The 22329-nt window shown below is 45.7% G+C and overlaps 1 protein-coding gene across 1 annotated transcript in view; it reads right to left on the minus strand.

Moving 5' to 3' along the window:
* Window positions 1–672: 672 nt before the first annotated feature.
* TEAD1 (TEA domain transcription factor 1) overlaps window positions 673–22329 on the minus strand; it is a 49523-nt gene continuing 27866 nt past the window's right edge. Inside the window, exons 6-8 of the mRNA XM_065402395.1 lie at window positions 3361–3501; window positions 1487–1639; window positions 673–786 (exon numbers count right to left, since the gene is read on the minus strand). Of these exons, the coding sequence (XP_065258467.1) occupies window positions 673–786; window positions 1487–1639; window positions 3361–3501 (408 nt within the window). The remainder of the gene's footprint in view (window positions 787–1486; window positions 1640–3360; window positions 3502–22329) is intronic.

Raw genomic sequence — 22329 nt, forward strand, 5'->3', positions numbered from 1 at the left:
TTAGAAGATTAGTTTTAACATTGAGAAAAAAAATACAAAATTTGCCTAATTTTAGGACCTGCTTGTTTCTATCAGGCATTTCTTAAGGCTATATTTATCATTTGGTTTCAAACAGAAAAAATGTTTCATTTTAAAAAATAATTTAGTGAATTACATTCGTCCGTATCTTCCACTCTAATTAGTTACAAAGATAATTCTATAAAGATTATTAACTTTGTGTACTAATTTACAGTTATAGTTAAAGATTCATTTCAATTTCATTTGCATCGTAAAATAAGTATTTTATTTTGGAAAAAAACAAAACAAAACCCTAAATAAATTCTTATAAATGCTGTAAGTTTTCCCCATGGCAAATGCTCTGTCTTACATTTTTCTATCACAATTAAAAATAAGCCTCCACAGACAAAGGCATTAGGTTCTTAAATACAGTCTTCCCAAAGAACTGTCGTTTACAAATTTGAAGAACACTTAGTTTTAGAAAGAATTTTTTACAACTGTACCAGAATTTCACAGCTACAATTATATATGAACACATTAAAAATGACTTCACTAAAACAGGATTTAGAAAAATGTGGGTGAAAGCTGGGCCAGAGGCACTGCCACTTAGTGTTGAGGTTTACAGTCTGTGTTTTTGATAAAGAAGTGTAATGAAGTGTATATATAAATAACTGCTCAGTCCTTTACAAGCCTGTAGATGTGATGTTGTGCTCCATGTTCACTGTTCGAAACTTCAAATACACAAGCCATGCAGAGTAGGGTTTCTTGTGTATCCCTGTTTGTTACAACCTACGGGGGGAGGGGGAGAGAAAAGGTAGACAGTAGTGTTATAAACTTGGAAAAAAGGATTTGCACTAAAAAAATATTGTAGGCTTGAAAAGAGAAGAAAATATAATTGTAACTTGGTGTTTCTCAAACTTTAGATCTTCATACTGTGTTACTCCTCTCCTTTCTTACATGCTTCGATGAGCACTGAAATAGTTAACAATGATGACATTTAAAGTATCACCACTGGCAACTGAGTTAGCACCCACTGAAATGAACTGATCACTTTACACCACAGAGCTTGTTTCAGGCTCTCTGCAAATTAAGGCAAACATCGCTGCACTGTTTATACCAGGGTCCTGTTTTGAGGGTTTTCTTTGCAATCATAACAGCTAGACAGTTACTTAAAAACATATGAAAAAAAGTAAGCTGGAAAACAACTGAGAGGTCTTACCCCAGCTAGCCTTTTGTGTCCTCCCACAGGACTGAGACCCCACTTTTGGGAAACAATGTTCCAGCCTTATGTTTTGAGACTAGACTCTATCACTCTTCCTCAGGTTGAATAGGATCTAACTCCATGAATAGTTCTACTGAGTCAATAGGACCACTTGGCCTTGTATAAGTAAGGGTTTCTGAGTCTGGTCCTTAATTTAAAAGTTAATTGACCCCTGCCAAAAACAGAACATATTTTAGACTCAGTCAGTAAAGAATAGTGAATGCTTACCAACAAAATTGTAAAATTTTCCAATACACTGTTCATCATATATTTCTCTGGTAAATGCTTGAGCTTGTGTATGAAGTTGATCATATATTCACACATTGGAGAGCGGTTTATTCTGTACACAAACCGGCCATTCTCAAACCTTGCATATTCCGTCTAAATAGAAAATGAAAAACATTTTAAGAATATTTACCAACAAACATATTTCTACAGTGATCAATAGAGAGAATGCAAAATGTTGGGTTGGTTCTCTTTGTTAGTTTGGAAACAACAACATGTACAAAGTGGAGTTGTTGATCTGAAATGCTAGTCTTATCACACAAGTCTCCTTCCATAGCCTAATTTAGGAAATTATATATTGGGTATGCAATCTTGATTTATTTCCAAGTTTCTAATTTTAAATAACAGAGGATGAGGCCTGTATAAGCTAGCTCTCAAGTGAGTATAAATGCATTGAGAAAGAAACTTCACAGCAAACTTGATCTTCAATGATTTTAAAGCAGTTTAAAGATGACTGGGTACAAAGGAAGCAAGAGGGAGTAATTTTACCCATATCTTAATGTTATATTTTAATTACTATATGACTCAATAAGCAGTTGTCTGCATCAGAGGAAAAGAGTCAACTGTGATGGAAGGAGGGAGAATAGACTAGTACCTGGCCCAACAGATCCCACTAAGGGGATGGGTCTAGGGTGACCAGACAGCAAGTGGGAAAAATCGGGACAGTGGGTGGGGGGTAATAGGAGCCTATAGAAGAAAAAGACCCAAAAATCGGGACTGTCCCTATAAAATCGGGACATCTGGTCACGCTAGATGGGTCCGTGATTCAGTGCCTTCCTGCCCTTCACCCCGCAACTGTCTATTGTCATGATAAATAGTTCTCAATGGCTGGCTGGACTTCTTGGGCTGCTGACTTCAGCCAGGATTGGGATAGTGGAGGTGAGGCCAGAAGTTGTTGTTCTTTGGTGGTCTCCATTTATGGGGACCACAATAGCAAAAATAGGGCCTGCACAGCAGCCACTGCCTCTATAAATGCTTAAAAATTACAGCTTTAAACTGGAAGTCACTGTGCCACAACTGCAATGTAGCTAAAAAATGGGGAGGGGGGGGGGGAGTGCTACATTAAACACAAGGTACATCATTGTAACATCACAATACAACCCCCCACCCCCAATACCTAACCAACTAAACTATACAGGGCTGTGCCTTAAAGGAAAAAAAAGCAGCCATTGTACCCCAAAGGTAAAACAATGTTGCAAACTTATTTTTCATCCAAAGGTCAATGGTGTCTGTAGAAAGTGTGCATTTCACCAGGTTAAATTATTGTGGGCATGGAAGAAACCCATCACACTACACATTTCTAACACCCAGCAATCTAGACAGTGGGAGCTGTTTGCCATCTTAATAGGGTTCCAAAGAGGTTACAGGTCTGGCCAAATGTGGGTCTGAATCGTCATGAAAGTGATGCATCCAGTTGAAAATGGGAGAAAACCTATTTCTGCTTCATCGCTCTTTTGCTGGGGAGATGCAGGAATCAGCACTGGCGTCAGTTTCAGGCTCCCCAGCTGAAGGTACGTTGCTGTGTTGACAGTTGTTGCCAGGGGAAGGATGGAAAAGGTACCCTAAGTCAGTAAGTAATTGGGATTTTACTTTCACTAGTGTCACCACAAACACAGTAATTCAAACTAACCTAAGCACTATCAGGAAGGAAAAACATTCCTTCAAGAAAGATTGGAGGAGGGTAGGAAAGTGAGATAAGAGGATTAAGTAAAATAAATCAGGTCAATTTTCCATTGTGTACTGCCATTACATCGGCAGAAATGTACTGTATGATATCATGAGTCAGCAGAGTAACGCCGTCCGGAAGTACATCCTACCTCTACTTTTTCTACTACTTGCTTTCCAAATGAGCAGACTTTGGTGGAACAGGTGATTGTCATGTTTTCTGAGCTCTCATATTGGCTAGTTACTCCATAAAATGCTCCTGTATCATCTTGAATGTTGCAGTTTAAGTCAGCCTGCAGGGAAAAGTAACAGATGTTGAATATTATCCTTGTCATCTAGCAGGGCCACAGTAATGAGCAGTAATTAACTCTCAGCCTACCTCTTTTTCCCTACCAAAAGTGGGGAGGGAAAGAGGCAAGTCTATAAACATAACTGCCACAGAGTTAAAGAGAGAGAAAGAAAAACCCAGGTGTTCTTTTTTAATAAGTAAAAATACATTTCTTTCATAGGTTTAAGTTCAGTGTCAGAGTAAAAACCTTAGGGAAGTGATAATTTCTTCAAACTATAAGCAGCAAAACAATTGCACACCTATCATTAAAAGACCCATTGTTCCTCTTCACTATAGGCCCACTAAGATCTTGTCTACCCTATGCGGGAGATCAATCTAACTTACGCAACTTCAGCTACATGAATAACGTAGCTGAAGTCGACGTACTTAGATCTACTTACCGTGGGGTCCACACTGCTCTATGTCGACAGGAGACGCTCTCCCGTTGACTCCCCTTGCGCTTCTCATTCAGGTGGAGTACAGCTGCGGGAGAACGAGCTGCGGTCGATTTAGCGGGTCTAGTCCCGCTAAATCAACCACCGATGCATCGATCACCGCACGTCAATCCCTGGTAAGTGTAGACGAGCCCTAATTCTGCCCGTGGATACAGACAATTAATTAACTGAAGTGAATGGGAGTGGCATATGTCATGACGGGCCTCAAGCCTGGGCCTGCAAGGTTATGGGACCAGGCACACTCCAACCCTCCACCTGGCAGCCTGCTGGCAGTAGCTTACCCGAGACACATGAAGTCCAGCCCCCGTGTGAGCACCTGTCCCTTCAGTCCAATTGGTGGATTCCCAGAGCATCTGACTGGCCCACTGGTCCTACTTAAGCTAGCAGCAGGAACAGGAAGTTGTGTGAACAACTGGACTTTAGCCTGCTCTGGACTGTGTGCTTTGCACTTCCTACTATCGGCTCCTGCTTCTCCAGCTTGATCTTCTGGCATTCAGACTCAGCTTGGCTCCTGGCATCTGACTTGTGGTTCCTCACCTCTGGTTTGTCCCCTGCTTCTGACCTTCCAGTATCTTGACCCAGCTGACTCTTGACTCCTTTCCCATGAGAGTGGATTCTGGCTCTGACTACTAGGTCTGGCTGCCCACAACTCAGCCATAGCAGCTTGTCTGTACCTCAGTAACCCTGCGGGACCAAGGATGGACCCAGCAGCACATCTACGGCCACCAGAAGCACTGGACTTGCCCAAATGGACCTCTTGCCACTGGGTGGATGATCAAGCACTGCAGGCCCAAGTTGCACAGTTGACCTTGGACAATCAGCAGGTGCAGGACCAAGTGAGGCAGACCAGCACCGAGAACACTGGCCTGCAAACACAGCCTACAGCAGCTTGTCTGAAAGGGGCCTGTGATACCCTTGCTCAAACAGCTCAATGGGAACAGCTGGTGGTTCCAGGGATTCACGAACCAGTGCCGCTGTCTGTTTCTGATAAGGCTCCAAATCTATTCCTCTGACTTGGCCAAGGTGGCTTTGTAATCAGCCTGCTGGCAGGAGACCTATTACACTGGGCATCCCCCATGCTAAAAGGCCATAGCCCCATGCTGTCCAACGGGGAAGGCTTTCTCCAATTGATGTCAACTGTCTTCAGTTACCTGCACTGAGCCTGACTGGCTGAGGCCACCCTGAGGCAGGAGCAAGGGGCAGTGGCCTCCTATGCAGTGCACTTTCACCACCTCGTGACAGATACAGAGTGGAAAAAAAGTAGGTCATTTTCCCGTCGGAAGTCTACTGACAGCATGGCCAGGGACCAGAGAACATTGCACCCAGACTCAAGAAGGTTCAAGTAGGTGTAGTCACCCCATATGGAAGCACCCATTGGGGCATTGGCTCTTGACCTCTCCAGACTACTGTACCCCTTTCAGGAGTCTGATTTGTCTTGTGTACCCCCAAGTTTCAACTCTCTTAAAATCTACTTGCTTACAAAATCAGACATTAAAATACAACAGCGTCACAGCACTATTACTGAAACATTGATTACTTTCTCATTTTTACCATATAATTATAAAATAAATCAGTGGGAATATAAATATTGTACTTACATTTCAGTGTATAGTACATAGAGCAGTGTAAACAAGTCATTTATGAAATTTTAGTTTGTATTGACTTTGCTAGTGCTGTTTACATAGCCTGTTGTAAAACTAAGCAACTTTCTAGATGACCCCTGGAAGACCTCTCCATACCCCCATGGGTACACGTACCCGTGGTTGAGAACCACTGCACTGAGTTAACTCTGGAACTCCCCCCACAAGTATCACAACTAGGTTGACGTCTCTGAGAATAACAATGCGGAAAACTTCCACTCACATTAGGACTACAATTACCACACAGAACTGCAGCGAGGGGCGAAGATACCATTTGGGCAGATATATGTAATGTCAGAAACCAAACTGTCAGTATGGTGAGAATGTCTCCAACAGAACCTGGTCTGGGGGTTCATCTGCAAATCGACTTCACTGGCCGATGCCCCGGTCCTTTTCGTAAAAAGGAAGGACGGCAGCCTCCACCTCTGTTTCAGTTACTAAGGCCTAAATCAGATAATCTGGAACTGTTACCTGCTACCCTGATCCCTGAGTTCTTGGATTGCATGGAGCTGCCCACATATTCACTAAACTGGATCTTTAGGGAACTTCCAACCTTGTTTGTATTCACAAGGGGGACGAATGGAAGACTGCCTTTTTGACTTGTTATGGCCACTTTGAATATTTAGTTATGCCATTTGGACTGACTAATGCCCCAGCGATGTTCTAGAACTTCATTAACAACGTGCTATGAGACCTACTGGGCCAGTTTGTAGCAGTGTACTTAGATGATGTACTGATTGTCTCAGACGATCTGGACCAACACACCACTTATATCGGCACAGTCCTGGAGAGACTACAACACAGTGGTTTCTATGCTAAACTTGAGAAGTGCACATTTGATCAGACCTGAACTGAGTTCCTGGGGTTTCATCCTGTCCCTGGAAGGAATCAAGATGGATCTGTGTAAGGTCCAGGCTGTTTGTGACTGGGCAACCCCACCCTCTCCGCAATGTGCGTGACATACAATGTTTTTTAGGTTCTGCGAACTTCTACCAGATGTTCATTTTCAATTTTTCTGAAAATGTCAAGCCCTTAAATGCCCAACTCTGGGAAAACACCCAGTTCCATTGGTCCCCCAAGGCCGAGCATGCATTCCAGCATGCATTCAAGCAGTTGAAGCTTACCTTCTCCTCTGCTCCAGTATTGGCCCACCCAGATGTGACACAAGCTATTGTTGTGGAAGCTGATGACTCTAGTTTGGCAATCATGGCGGTCCTCTCCCAAAGGCCTGGACCCAAGCAAATACTGCACCCCATCGCCTACTACTCAAGGAAGCTCAAGCTGGCTAAGTGAAACTATGAGTTCTTGACAAGGAGCTCCTGGAAATTAAGACCACCTTCAAAGAGTGGTGACACTATTTGGAAGAGGCCCACCATCTTGTCCAAGTATTTACCAACCATAAGAACCTGGAATACCTGTGCAGGACCAGGCCCTAAGCCCTAAGCCTGCGGTAGGCCCTATTCTTCTCCCAGATTAACTTTACCTTGACCTACCACCCTGGAACCAGAAATTGCAAGGCCGACACCTTGTCCTGAAAAGACAGTTATCTTTTCCGTAACTGGTGTTTTTCGAGATGTGTTGCTCATGCCCATTCAACTTCGGTGCATGTGGCAAGCACACACACCTGTGAGGGAAGTTTTTTTCTCAGCAGCATCTGTAGGGGACTGGCTCTGGCGCCCCGTGGAGTGGCACCACATGCCGCGGTATATAGGGTGCTGCCGGTTCCTCCCAGCCTCAGTTCCTTCTTGCCGGAAACTCCAACAGTGGGGAAGGAGGATGGGTTGTGGAATGGACATGAGCAACACATCTCGAAGAACACCAGTTATGGAAAAGGTAACTGTCTTTTCTTCTTTGAGTGCTTGCTCATGTCCATTCAACTTAGGGGACTCCCAAGCAGTACCCCTCGGAGATGGCTAGGAGTTCACAGATGTGTAGATTGCAACACAGCTCTGCCGAACCCAGCGTCATACTTGGCCTGCTGAGTGACAGCATAGTGGGCCGTGAACGTGAGCACCGAGGACCACGTCATGGCTCAACAGATGTCCTGGATCGGGAAGTGTGCCAGGAAGGCCGCCAAAGATGCCTGCACTCTGGTTGAGTGGGCTCTGACGATCGGTGGCGGAGGGACTCCCGCCAACTCATAGCAGGTCCAAATGCAAGAGGTGATCCAGTTAGAAATCCTCTGTGTGGACACCGGGAGGCCCTTCATCCAATCAGCTGTAGAGATGAAAAGCTGAGTCGACTTACGGAAAGGCTTTGGCTTTAGGTAGAAAGCCAGGGCCCTTCTTACGTCCAAAGCATGAAGGCGCCTCTCTTCACTAGTCTCATGGGGCTTAGGGCAGAAGACCGGAAGGAAGATGTCTTGGCTCATGTGGAAAGTAGACACCACCTTGGGGAGGAAGGCCAGGTGGCTGGACCTTGTCCTTATAGAAGACAGTGTATGGCAGTTCTGAGGTCAGGGCCCATAGCTCGGAGACTCACCTGGCTGACGTCACCGCCACCAGGAAAGCTACCTTCCACGATAGGTCAGACAGGGAGCACGAGGCCAAAAGCTCAAAGGGCAGGCCCATGAGCCTGGACAGAACCAAGTTGAGATCCCACTGAGAGGCCAGGGACCTAACTTGAGGAAAAAGTCTCTCGAGGCCTCTGAGGAACCTGACCGTCATGTCATGGGAGAACACTGTCTGCCCCTCGATTGGCGGATGAAAGGCGGAAATGGCCACCAGATGCACCCTGATAGAGGAGTGTGCCAGGCCCTGGTTCCTCAAATGAAGCAGGTAGTCTAAGATCGACTGCACTGAAGAATACGAAGGGGAGGTGCCCCCTTCGGCTGCACAGCGGGAGAACCTCATCCACTTTGCCAAGTAAGTCTGTCTAATCAAGGGCTTTCTACTCTCGAGGAGGGCCTTCTGGACCCCTTCCGAACAGGCCCATTCCTCAGGGTTCAGCCATGCAACATCCATGCCGTGAGGTGGAGGGACGAGAGGTTGGGGTGCAAGAGTCGACCGTGATCCTGTGACAGCAGGTCTGGTCGGTTCGGCAGGGGCCACGGAGGGATCGCTGACAAGCTCAATAGCATCCCGAACTAGTGCTGGTGAGGCCACGCTGGGGCAATCATGATAACCTGAGCCTTGTCTCTCTTGATTTTCGCTAGGACCTTGCTGATGAGTGGAATGGCTGCCCACAGCAGGAGGAAGGCGTCGGAGAGGGAGCCCTTGCCCAGACTCTGTCTGGAGCAAAACCTGTGGCACCTCCTGTTCTGCCTGGTGGCGAACAAATCCACTTGGGGAGTTCCCCACCTCTGGAAGATTGTGCCGGCTACCCACTCGTGGTGAGAGAAGTCCCTGCTTAGGTGATCCGCTAGCGTGTTCTTGGCACCCGGAAGGTGACACGCTTCTAGTTGGATTCCGTGGCCGACGCAGAAGTCCCAGAAACAGAATGCCCCAACCGAAGTCCGAGGCATCCAAAACCATCTTGACTGAGTGTGGAGTGCTGACGAAGGGAACTCCTTCCAGGACTTTCCCAGGGTCGGTCCACCATTGCAGCAAGGTAAGTACCGTCGAGGGAATGGTAACGACCTTTTTCAGGTGGTCCCTGGACTGGGAGTAGACCGTCACCAGCCACTGCTGTGGGGGTCACATTCGGAGCCAGTGTGGTGCACCACATATGTACACGCTGCCATGTGACCTAGAAGGTGCAGGCTGTGGTCAGGGGAAACGCGGAGACTTCCGCGATGTGGTCCGTCAGTGCTCTGAATCTCTTCAGCATCAGGAACGCCCTGGTGCAGGTTGAGTCGAGCACCGCTCCAATGAACTCTATCCTCTGTACTGGAACTAACGTGGATTTTTTGTCGTTTACCAACAGGCCAAAGCAATGGCAAGTGACTAACAGCATCATGACATCCCTTTGGACCTGGAGCTGCCCTTGATTAGCCAGTCGTCGAGGTACTGGTAGATCTGGACACTCCGACGTCTGAGGTAAGCAACCACCACCAATATGCACTGGGGAAATACCCACTGTGCTGTCGCTAGGCCAAACGGGAGGACTGCAAACTGATAGTGGTTGGGACCTACCATAAACCGGAGGAAGCGTCTGTGTCCCTCAAAGATGGCGATGTGAAACTATGCGTAAGTCTCCCAGATCCAGGGAGGGGATGATGGAGCCCAGGGAGACCATGCGGAACTTCAGCGTTGCTAGGAAGCGGTTCAAGTCTCGCAGGTCCAGGATTGGTCGCAGACTGCCCTTGGCTTTGGGATTAAAAAATAGTGGGAATAGAACCTCTTCCTCCTGTACTCTGGAGGAACGACCTCCACCGTACCTAGCTGCAGTAACCCCTCTACCTCCTGCGCGAGCAGACTCTCGGGAGAAGAGTCACTGAAGAGGGATGGGGAGGTGGGGATGGGAAGGAGGGGTAAAAAGTAACTGATGGGTGTAACCCCACGCCACCATACTGAGGACCCATCGGTCCGATGTTATAGATGCCCAGTCAGGGAGGAAAGGAGAAAGGCAGCTGGCAAAAATAGGGGAGGGAGGATCCTGGGAACAGTCTGGTAGATTGCCCTTGGGCATACCCTCAAAATGAGCACTTGCCCACCTGCTTCTTGCGGGTCGAACTCGACTGAGAGGCCTGCAAAGGCTGTTGGCTAGGACGCTGCATGTAGCCTCTGGATTTCTTATGGGCAGGCTCCTGGCAAGGGTGGCTCCCCTGGCTCTGAGGCTGCTGCGGCTTGAACCATTTGCGGGCCGGGCCGGGAACATACAGGCGTTTTAAGTGTTGTGCCGGAGTCCTTTAGGCCATGGAGCTTATTGTCCCTCTGTTCCACAAACAGGGCTTTCCCATCGAAGGGAAGATCTTGCATCGACTGCTGAGCCTCCATAGTCAAGCCAGAGAGGAGCAGCCAGGATGCCTGGCGCATGGTGACGGCCAAGGCCATGGTCTGGACGGCAGTGTCCGCTGCATCCGACGCCGCTTGGAGTGTCTCCCTGGCCGCAGTCGTGCCCTCCTCCATGATTGCCCGGAGCTCCTTCCTAGAAGCTTCAGGAAGAGAGACTTTGAATTTGGCCATGGCTTGCCACATGTTAAAATCATAGCGTCCCAGGAGGACTTGATGGTTGGCTACCCTCAACTGGAACTAGAGGATGAATAAACCTTATGCCCAAACAAGTCTAGACTCTTAGAGTCTTTGTTCTTAGGGGTAGCCCCGGGTTGACCTTGTTGCTCCCTGTGGTTAACCGCTTCTACCACTAGGGAGTTGGGAGCAGGGTGGGTGTACAGGTACTCATGGCCCTTGGATGGCACAAAGTACTTGCCCTCATCCCTCTTGGAGATGGGTGGCAGGGAGGAGGGAGTTTGCCACAGGGCATTAGTGATCTTAGAGACCATCGTGAAGGAGCAGAGCACCCTGGCTGGTGCTGTGGAGCAGAGGACATCGAAAAGAGAGTCTGAGGGCTCCTCTAACTCCTCTGCCTGAAGACCCAGGTAGGCAGCGACTCTCTTCAGTAGTTCCTGGTGCGCTTTAGTGTCATCCAGAGGAACTGGGGAAGGGGACCCCATTATAGTCTTGTCAGGTGACAACGAGGAAGATATCGGCGCCATAGGGTCCTCCACAACCATTGGTGGCCCAGTGGCTCGTTCCCCTGCTCCCTCTTGGACCTGTGGGGTCCTCATGCCCGAGGCTTCATGCACTGGAGGAGGGCGGGAGAGAGAGGCAGCTGGTCTCTCTGAGGCTCTGGACATCGAGCAGGCGGCCTCGGAGGGCTGGGTGAACCCCCATGAGTTCCATGGGTATCATGGTGCCAGCCACTGTGCCTGAGGCCACAGGGCCGGTTTCAGTGCTGACAATGTTCAGTGCTGGTACCAGAGCTTGTCCTGCCGTCAGGGAACCTCGCTCCGAACCAGGGCTGGATCTCGAGTGGTTGCTCCCAGGTGACCAGGATAGAGCAGAACGGTGGTTCTGTCCGACCAGTACCGGTCACTCCGCCTGGAGTCTGATCTGGAGTGTGGTCTTAGGGACCGGTGACGCTCGATGGATCCACGACGGCTTAGAGCCAGCGATCTACGACTCGCGCTTGATGAAAGGTATCAGGATGAGGAGCGGGACCGGGAGTTGCAACGGGCCCGGTGCCAGGAAGTGCCCGCACGCAGTGATGCCCTCCTAGGGGATTGGCGACGGTCCGAGGAATGGTACCATCGATCCCTCGACAGGTCCCTGGAGCGGTACCGTGGTCTCGGAGATACTGGGTGCCAGGACTGGTACTCCTGCCGGGGGGCGCATGCTTCCAAAGATCTGTGCCCAGTGGCCGGCGAGCTGTGCCTCGAGCCTCTCTGCCCGTGCCCAAGGCCCGGGGACCAAATGGGGCTGAGCTGCATCTGCCTTTTGCGGTCAGATGCGTGGTGGTTACGGGAGGGTGAGCACTGGCGGGACGTCCCCCGTGATAGCGAACAGTGCCGCTGAGGTGGGGACAGAAGTGGTCCGAACGCGGGTTTACCCTGTGACCAGGGAACCGCAGGAGCCGGTGTGGGCAGTACCAGGAGGGACACCATCTCCTGCGCTGCCTGCAGGGCTCTGGTGTAGCCAGCACCCGGAGCTGACGGAGGCCTGTGCCGCTATCCGAGGTAGCCAGCGGGGAGCGGGTTGGGCTACATCGCTTCACCAGAGCTTGGGCTTGAGATCCCAACGTGGGTGAAGAGTTGCCCAGCATGGGACCTTGTTCACACCCAGTCTTATCCTTTCCTTTGCGGGAGGTTGGAGACTGGCCTCACACCACCTTCTTGGTCGGAGCCATGGATAGGGACCAGTGCCGGCCAGTGGACGGTCGCGGTGGGGCGCTGCATACTGAGGTCACGGCACTCAGCGCCGAGTTGGAGTGTCGTTCCGGTGTCGGGGTGAGGGCTGACTCCATAAGGAGAGCTCTTAAATGAATATCACACTCCTTCTTAGTCCTTGGCTTGAAGGACTTGCAAATTTTGCACTTTCACTAATGTGCCCTTCACCCAAGCAACGCAGACAGCTGCTGTGTAGATCACTAACGGGCAAGGGCCTCTTGCAGAGATCACAGGGTTTAAAGCCTGGGCACGGGGGCATGCCCCGGCCCGAGACAAAGTCCCATTCGGGACCTACGAAGTCTCTAACTATAGCTAAGGGATTTATAAACAGTAACAGAAAACTATATACACTATAATACAAGAAATAACTAGTTCGTACGAACAAGCAGCAACAGCACTAGTTGAAGCAGCAACAGTTACTGCACCGTCACTGGTGGCAAGAAGGAACTGAGGGTGGGGGGGACCGGCAGCACCCTATATACCGTGGCATGTGTGTGCCACTCCAGGGGGTGCCAGAGCCAGTCCCCTATGGATACTGCTGAGGGAAAAACTTCAGGCACCGGTGCATGTGGCGAGCACACACACCCAAGTTGAATGGACATGAGCAAGCACTCGAAGAAGAAGATATGGCTCTGACCCATAAGGCCCCAGTTTGGAACCAGCCCACATTCTGAAGTCTCATTATTTACTTAATGTGACTTACTGCCAGGACCTGCTCCCATGCATCTGCTTTGTGTCTATCTCTGGAATTCTGTCTTATGAGATGGCCATACCAACAGAGACCTGTATGACACCTGGGAGGGGATCACGTTTGTAAAAGATCACATCTGTGTTCCCTCAGGACCTGTGAGAGTGGCAGTTCTTCAACTGTGCCATGACTCCCACCTGCAAGATACTTAGCGTGATATAACACCTGACAATTAGCATCCCGTTTCTTCTGATGGCCCCATGTATGCCCCAAGATAGAGACCTCTGTAGATTCCTGCAAGGTGCATGCCCACACCAAGATCTCACGCCAGAGAGCTTGCAGTCTTCTCCAATCTCTGGACACTCCTTCTCAGCTCAGTGAGGCAATTTCCTTGGACTTTGTGGTAAAACTACCAAAATCCAGTGGTTTCATTATCATCCTGATGGAGGTAGATTGCTTTTATAAAATGGCTTACTTCATTCCAGCACGTGCTTACCCTCCACAGAGGAAACCACCTGGCTCTGGATAAACAACGTAGGCCATCTTCATGGACTTTCTGATCATGTCACCTCTGACCAAGGGCCAAAGTTTACTGCCTGCTTCTGGCACGAGGCCCTATGTTTATTAGCAGTCCATGCACAACTGTCCTCTGCCTACCATCCTCAGTAAAACAGTCCAACAGGAAGAATCAACTAGATCCTCAAATAATACTTATGACATCAACCGTCCCTAGGGTGACTGGTCTTCACTACTTCCCTATGCAGAATTCTTGTGCAATGATGTGGACCATGCGTCCACAAGCCACAGTCTCTTCTTTATTAACTATGGGTACCACACCTGATTTCACCCACAACTACCCACATCCTCCCCCAACACATCTGCCTCAGAGCTAGTACAACACATCCATCAGGTCCAAGAGGTGGTGAAGGGACACCTTGAAAAGAGCAAGGAGAACTCCAAAAGGTACGCAGACAAATGTAGACAACAGGACCCCTCCCCCTATTCTGTAGGAGAACAGATATGGCTTTCAACAGAACATCTCCACACGGACAGACCCTCTCAAAAACTATACTATTGGTTCCATGGCCCGTTACTGGATTCGGCAACAAATCTACCCCATCCAGCTCCCTTGATCCTTTAGAGTGCACCCTATATTTAATATCTCACTTCTAAAACCATACATTGGGAACACAGTTTCTCATAAAGCCCAATCACCAGCCTCACCAGTGTATGTACAGGGTCAGGAGAAATATGCTGTACACAAAATTCTCGTCTGTAAGATTAAGCAGGGCAAATGATGGTACCTGTTTGATTGGGAAAGTTATGGCCTGGCAGAATGCACTTGGGAGCCAGCTACAAACATTCTCACTCCCATCCTGGTGTGGGCCTTCCACAGAAGCCACAAGGGAAGGTGGCAATGTCATGACCCATGGGTCTTGAATGCGGGCCAGCAAGGTTCATGAGAGCAGCCATCCTATGACCCTCCACCTTGCAGCCTGCTGGCAAGAGCTAACCTAAGACCCATGAAGCCCAGATGCAGTGTGAGGCTCTGCCCCTGAGGTCTGATTGGCAAAGTTCCAGAGTGGCCGACTGGCCCTACTTAAGCCTGCAGCAGGAACAGGAAACTGTCTGAACAACTGGGCTCACCCTGTTTGCCTTTGTGCTTTCTGCTCCCTACTGCTCCCCTGACTTGATCTCCAGGCATTCCAACTCAGCTTGACTCCTGGCATCTGTTTGGTAGTTCCTGACCTCTAGTTTGTATCCTGTCTCTGACCCCCTGGTCTCCTGACCCAGCCTAACTCTGGTTCCTGACTCGTTGTTCTGATCTCCAGTTTGTTTCCTGCTTCTGACCTCCTGGTATCCTTACCCAGCTGACTCTCGACTCCTGTCTCACGACTGAGGATTTTGGCTCTGACTACTAGGTCTGGCCAGCCACAACAGCATGCAAGTACTAAGGGCAGAGGCTGGTCCGGGTGTTGACTGCGGTGAAGAAAAGGAGTAGAGCCTTCTTTTCCTCTTCATGAATCCTGCCCTGAAAGGAGCATGTCTGCACCAGAGGATCAGTACCATTATATTTCTGTTTTCCTTTCTGAAAGCAATGACACCTCACCACAAAGGAAGACGTTTGAGGTGATAGAAAAGAGGGGGTATCATAGAGAGAGGATTCCATCACTGATAATAAGTAATATGGCTTTGATTCAGCAAGATACTTAAATCCCCTTGACTTAGATGGGATTGCTCTCTTGCTTAAAGTTAGGCACATGCACCCTGATGAAGTGGGGCCTACTGGAAGAAAACTATTTTAAAAAATAATTATATTTCTTTAGCTATTTCTACACGGAGTGAATATCTATCCAGCCACTCATAGTCTCTATCACCACACTATCTTAGCATAGACTGGGGCTCACAGGTTAAAGAGAAAAGAAGAGATCATGGTTCTGTTTGCCTCACTGCTACCTTGTCTTTACTTAAAGCCAAATTCTAGTCCGTGCGCACAGCATGACTAAATATATTAGAAAAGGGCATCATGGGTCAGAGGCTGAGTTCCCCCTCCCAATGCTTGCAGCAGCAGTGAAGCTGTTCTGCCACTGTTCACCTCATAATCTGTGAGCCACTCTTTAAGGCCTCCTCTTAATCAGCCCTAAAACAGCTGATATAGGGACTGAACACATCCATTGAAGTCCTCACAGCTAGATTTGTTTGTTCTAGCATCGACGCTGGCAACGGTCACATATTTCGTGCCTGCAGGGAAAGGGCAGGATTTGCCCCATTATGTATAAAGTTGTTTACTAAACCTCTCAGAAAATAATAATTTCCAGGCGTCACAACATATGGCCAACTATTGTAAAAAAAAAAAAAAAGCCCAAGAATCAGCTGAATCTTTGGTGGGAGTTTCAGTGGGCAGATGTACTTTCTGCCAGTTTAGCTGTTTAACTCTCAATTCCAGCTTTGTTTTTATTGTTAACAGAGATTTAAGTAAACTACTACAAAAATCTCTCCTGGTACTTTCTGAACATGTTCAGGAAGATCAGGGACATCTTCCTTTTTATATGGTTACTTTTTAAAACCTAGCTTACAAATAAGTTTACATATTAGATCATGTGTAATCCACACTTCTGATAATATCAAGTCACTTGTGTCCACTATTTAATTTTTAACTAGGCAGCAACTCTTTAAATTCTACTTAGCAGCTACATTCCATTTCTGTGGAAAAAACATTTGCAGGCAATATGCCGATAATGGCTAATATTGAGGTAATTAGTGGTGAGGAGAAGAAATCAGAGGTCTGATATTACTGCAGGCTTGCTTTGGTAAATTAATCAGTGGAGAAGTCACTTGAGAGTCACATACAGTAACACAAACAGTCCTGTAGTCATGTACTAACAGAAGAAAATTCTATCTTTATTCCTAGTTGTTTCTTGCACTTTTTTCATTAGTTCACTGGTTAATGTTAATACAGTGTTGGTGGTGATCTGTAAAAAATTGTTCTGAACTAAAAGTAATAACCAATTTGCCATCTTAGCTGGTCCGCAATTATATTTGAACATGAAATATAGTGACAGCCATTCAACCATGCCAGAGCTGCTCTACTGGAATATCTTAAGAACAGGTATTTCTTAAAAAATAGTTATTTCATGGTGGATGATAGTAATAATCTCTCAAAAATAGTAATTTCTATTGCCCCCACAGTTAAAGTTTTATTAACAGAGCATTTCCTTTCTCTGCTTCACTTATGTCGAAAGTAAATAAGAAGTCATCTCTAAAATGCTCCTCACGTGTTCATATTGTCAAAAAGGTCAACCGCATAGGCCTCGCTTTTCAAGCCTAAATAACAAGTCTAGAGATACAGAAATAAGGCAGAGTAATTTAATATCTGCTGCTGTTTGGTCTTAAAACCAGGAAACAAACAAACAAACAAAAACAAAAAAACCAAAAACTTTGATCACCATATTTATACAATGATCTTCTGCTTAAAGTGTAAAAGTTGGACTTTTGGATTTTAAATGATAAGATCAGTGAACTAAAAATATAACTTCACACATTTTCAAACTATTTATTTTTAGGTTATATATAAAAAAGACACCTATGTGTTTCATTTTTGAGATTTTCTTTTATCACTGAACTGTAAAGTGCTGAACAAGTCTTAGGAGATGGACCTACCCTGCTTGTAAGCACTTGTTCCTTTTGTACAGCAATGCACATACAATATAACAGATTCACTCATCACTACAATGTATTTTGCCAGCATCTAGCACTGAAAACTTTGTATATCAACAATATCAAGTGTCTGACATGCTGCATCACAGCACGTACGGAAACAGAACTGGCTTCAAACAAACAAACAACTTCACATGGATCATTGCTCTGTCTCTACAGTAAGAAGGGGATAGGTTGCTTGTGTCATAATGGGTTTGGCTAACCAAAAGGCAGCATTGGCAACAACTGCAGGGAAAGACTCTAAATTCTCCCCGTCGAACAGAAAGAAAAAAGCACTTATTAGTAACATAAGGGTATTTGGGCAGCAACCAGCATAATTTACAGAAACATTCAGTAGTTAAAATTAAATGTATTGTTAACAACTTATAGGTTTAACTACTACTGACTGCAAAGAGGTGTCATTCATATGATCACATTATATCTCCCCTCTTTCTCTCGGAACAGTAATCAAAGGCAGAGATTCCAAATTGTGAAGCAATGTTTTCCAATGGTAGCATCTGGGTCCTTGGCACATAGTTACATTGCAGCTTTGGAATTGCTTCCAGGTCTGCCACATGGTTAGGCTTGTGATGGACAGGCCAAGCTGCTCCCTCCTCCCAGCTGCTCTTCCCTTTTGACTCATTATTGATTCTGAGGCACTAATGCCCTTGTATCAATTTGTGAAGAAGTCCTGCAAAAGCACCACATGAGATCGCTGTGCAGAGAGGGTCCAGTTTTAAAAATAAAGGGGAGGGGGAAGAAAAAGGAGGGGAACTGTTGCTTTCTTCCATTTCTAATTTCTTCTGAATACATTTGCATGCTGGTTGTAGACTAATCCACATCACAGATTACATTTGTGAACTGCAAATCATTTGCCAATCAGGAGTGGTGAGTGAGCAGGGGGGTTTCCAAACTTCACTTCTTTTGCAAAAAAAAAAAAAAAACCCACACAAAACAACAACAACCATATTTAAAAGATAAAAAACAGCAGCAACAACTTTTTTTGTGAATGAAGAACACAAAGAATTTCTATGTCCAGAAAGTCTGCTGCAAGCACATGGGGAGGAACTGTGGGGGGTGGGAGGCAACCATGCGGACAAGCCATTTTTGAACACTGACTACATGGGTAAATTGTTTGTTACAGCATATTGCAAAGAGAAGCAGAATTATTTTTCACGCCACAGCTGTTTTAAATAAGAATAGGAATAAACTCAACAATCCTACTCATGTTACTTACCACTAATTATGGCATATATTTACATCTATAAAACAGTGATTTTTTTTTGGACATAATTTAATGTCCCTTTATTGTGCAGATTCCTTTATTTCCATTCCACATTTGAATTTCAAAAATGTTTAGGACTTCAAAGCATCTTTAAAAGCTTGCCCTAATTATAATATGTATTACTTTCTAATAACGGCTTGTTTGCATTGCAGATTCCTGCAAATGGAGGCATTCATTAAAAAAAAAAAATCAATTAATATCACCCAGACATCTTCAGATGAGTTTCATTCTCTGTTTCACAGAGTTGCACTGACATATGACCAAGCTTTCATCAGTTTGAAGCATAATGCAAACTACTGAAAGCATTTAAAATTAAGGTAGTTAATGTAGCAGAGTAAGAAAGCAATAAAGCCAGGCATTAATTTATAATGATTGTTCTTTCCTACTGTGTGACTATCCAGAGACCAGCCTTTCACTCATTTTAGATGTATTTACTCCTAGGGGTTGTTCTTGTTCCTGCAGAAATTAATGGTCAAAGTCAAAGCTGCTTTCCTTGGGAGCAAGATCTGGCCCATAATGTACAACCAAATTACTATTATTTTTACTGCAGTAGCACCTAAGGATTCTCAACAAGGATCAGGACCCATTATACAGGCACTAAGCACTGTGCAAAGTAGTAACACAAAAAGAAAATCCTTGCCCCAAAGAACTCACAATCTAAGATCCAGACAAAACATGACAAACAAACAGATGAACAAGAGCAGGACGGGAGTGAGGGAAGGGAGACAGGTGTGCATGGATAAATTAGTGATAACAGTGCTCTTACTAGGAACAAGTGCTTGTCAGCCAAACTAGTGCCAAATGGTAGTGATCTGTAGGCAACAGAGTAAAGGTGGGAGGGATTAAAATAGGATAAGTTAACAGAAGGGAAAGGTGGTTATCATAATGTGCCAGGCAGATGAGTCTAGTGGTAGCATCTGCAATAGCTGTAGACATCAAGGGCAAAGAGGAGTAGATTATAGTATTCAAGATGCAAGATAAGGGCCTGGGTAGGTGCTCTGAACAGACAGAAGGGGATGGATATTTGAGACAAAGGAAGAGGCAGCAAGATTTAGATACAGATATGGAGAAGACCAAAAAACACACCATCTAGATTCTTCACCAAAATTGAGGCTGAGGGCTTCTTTACTTGTTGGTATCATGTTGTATGTCAGATTAGATGTAATTCATATGAAAGAACAAACCCCTGCAGAGAAATATGGCAATTTGCTTTGTAGTTGACACTTTGCAAAGCCAAATTCCATGATGGCCAAGTGTCTTTTTATAGATCTCAACCCTTTTTTTTTTTTAGCAAGTTTTTATATCTGTCACAGAGAAAATTATACAAAAACAATCTGCTGTAAAGCCCAAACCCTAACTGGAGAGGTAAGATAAAAGGAACATTCCTTTATGTCTCCATGGCTAAACCACTTGTCTATGTCTTGGTCATCTATCAACTTGGTCATTCCTCTCTAGTCTCCCTGCCTTGCACCTCACTGCCTTCTCCCCGATTCAAAATACCACCACAGCTACCATAAAATACTCTTCCTCACCCATTGCTTGGACCATGCCACCCTCTCTTTGAATCCCTCCACTGGCTTCCCTTCACCTTCCACAACAAGTTCAAGTTTCTCCACCTCCGCAGGTGCACACACCACTACCACTCCTGCCTGCTTATCTGCCCTAATGTTCTTCTACTTCCTCTCTCTTACTTTTTGCCCACAGTCCCTTGTCTTCTTTTGCCTTCACTCCTCACCAGGCTTTCTTCCATACTGCCCTTATACACCTGGCTCCTGAGGCACACACAGACCACCTTCTCTCCATTCAAATCCCTCTTTTTAATTACATTAATTCCACCAAGCCTAAAAAAGCAATGGAAACGGTCAGTGTGATTATGCACTGATCATTTAAAGTAGTGCAGTACTGCCATCCTTCCTGTAGGTATCCAGAGTTTTATCTGTATTGTCTTGTTGGCCTGTTTTGATTGTATACTCTCAATAGGCAAAAAACTAAGTATTCCCCTGCATTTTGTACAGGGCTCAGCAATCTGTGCTTTAATAGTAAGGAGCAGGAGAGGGTGGGAGACAAAAAAATGATGGAAGGGGTGCAGCTGCTAAGAAAGGGAGAGAATGCTAAGAATTAGCAGAAATACACTGCATTAAGGGTACCTGTGAAGAGTTGTATTTCTTAAAGTAGAGAGAAATGGCTGATATTGACTCATAAGTGTATATGTGTGTGTCTCTGTACATACAGGCACATGTTGAAAAATAGGGAAAAAAAGAACAGGTGCATAGGAGAACATTTTAAAAAAAATTTATGACCTCAAAATTCCACAAGTGTTCTGAGAAGTCAGGGTTGCCCAGCATTTACTGATGATAACCTAGACCTTGCCAGCATTTTAGTAGCAATACTTGTGAATGGGCCAACAGTTTTAGACATTAAAATAATTTTTTCTGTAGTATCATCATATCATGATCAAAATTAAGAAAATAGATCTGCCAGTTTGAGATCTAATTCTCATGACTAATTACCTAGCTGTGTATCGTTCATTGTACATACTTTTCTAGCCGAAAAGGACTGATGCAATGTATTCTTATAGGAACATGAATCATGGCTTTTGTTATACACATAACACTGTTCTAACACTGGCACATTCACTTCTGCTTTAGCTAAACCCAGGAAAAAGTAAATCCTCGAACCTATTATAAGTTCATGATTCAAAAACATATTCTCATCAATATTTTTAATATATAACCAACAAGAATGTTGGTATCACATGTTCTCTAATCTGTATATTATTACACACAAAAAACTAGGTTAAAATACCATTACGTTTGCTTAATTCAGCCCCCTTTTGCTTAAGCAGTCTTTAATGATATGATCACATATTTTTGCCACAGGTTCCTGCCGCCTCTTGTGCACAGTTAATGAGCAGCTATTCAACGTTCAATGTGTCCCCCTAGGCTTTATTTACTGCATACTATTCAAACCCCGTCTCAAAGACACAATTATTATTGATTTCCTTATGGGAAAAAATGGTGCTGTCATGGTACAATCTTGGTTCTTTACAAACATTAATTAATTTATTTTCACAACACCATTGTGAGGTGAGGTTGTATTATTCCCATTTAGCAGATAGGGAACTGAGACCCAGAGAGATTAAAGCTAATTCACACTAGATGATCACAGTGGTCCCCTGGCCGCATAATCTATGAACCTGTGAAAACTGCCCACTAATTTTGGGTGCCCCATCTGAGATGCCTAGGACCTGATTTTTCAGTGTATACATTCAAAGCACAGCTCCCATTGACTTCAGCTGCAGCTGTGGGTGCTCAGTAACTCTGCAACTCAGATCAGATCTCAAATCAGTCATTCAAAAAATGAGGAACACACAATTAGTGGCCACCTGTAAAAAGTCTGATTTAAGTGAGTTGCCCAGCATCTCACAGGAACACTGGCACAGGCAGGAATAGATTCCAGTGCTCCAGGGCAGTAATCATTTGTCTTAATCATGAGAACATCCTTTATCGTTCTCCAATTCCCTGCCTCATTCACTACACACATTCCAGCTTCTGCAACAAATGAGGCAGGTGTCATACAGACAACACTCTCCTTCATTACACCACCCTGATTCATCCCAAGAGCAGGTTCATCCTGTGCACTTAGTGAGGCATCAGTTCTCTGGAAAAATAGGATGTGATCATGTAATTAATGTCTGTATCA

This window comes from Emys orbicularis, chromosome 4 (assembly GCF_028017835.1).
Source record: "Emys orbicularis isolate rEmyOrb1 chromosome 4, rEmyOrb1.hap1, whole genome shotgun sequence".
NCBI classification, from domain to species: Eukaryota; Metazoa; Chordata; order Testudines; family Emydidae; genus Emys; species Emys orbicularis.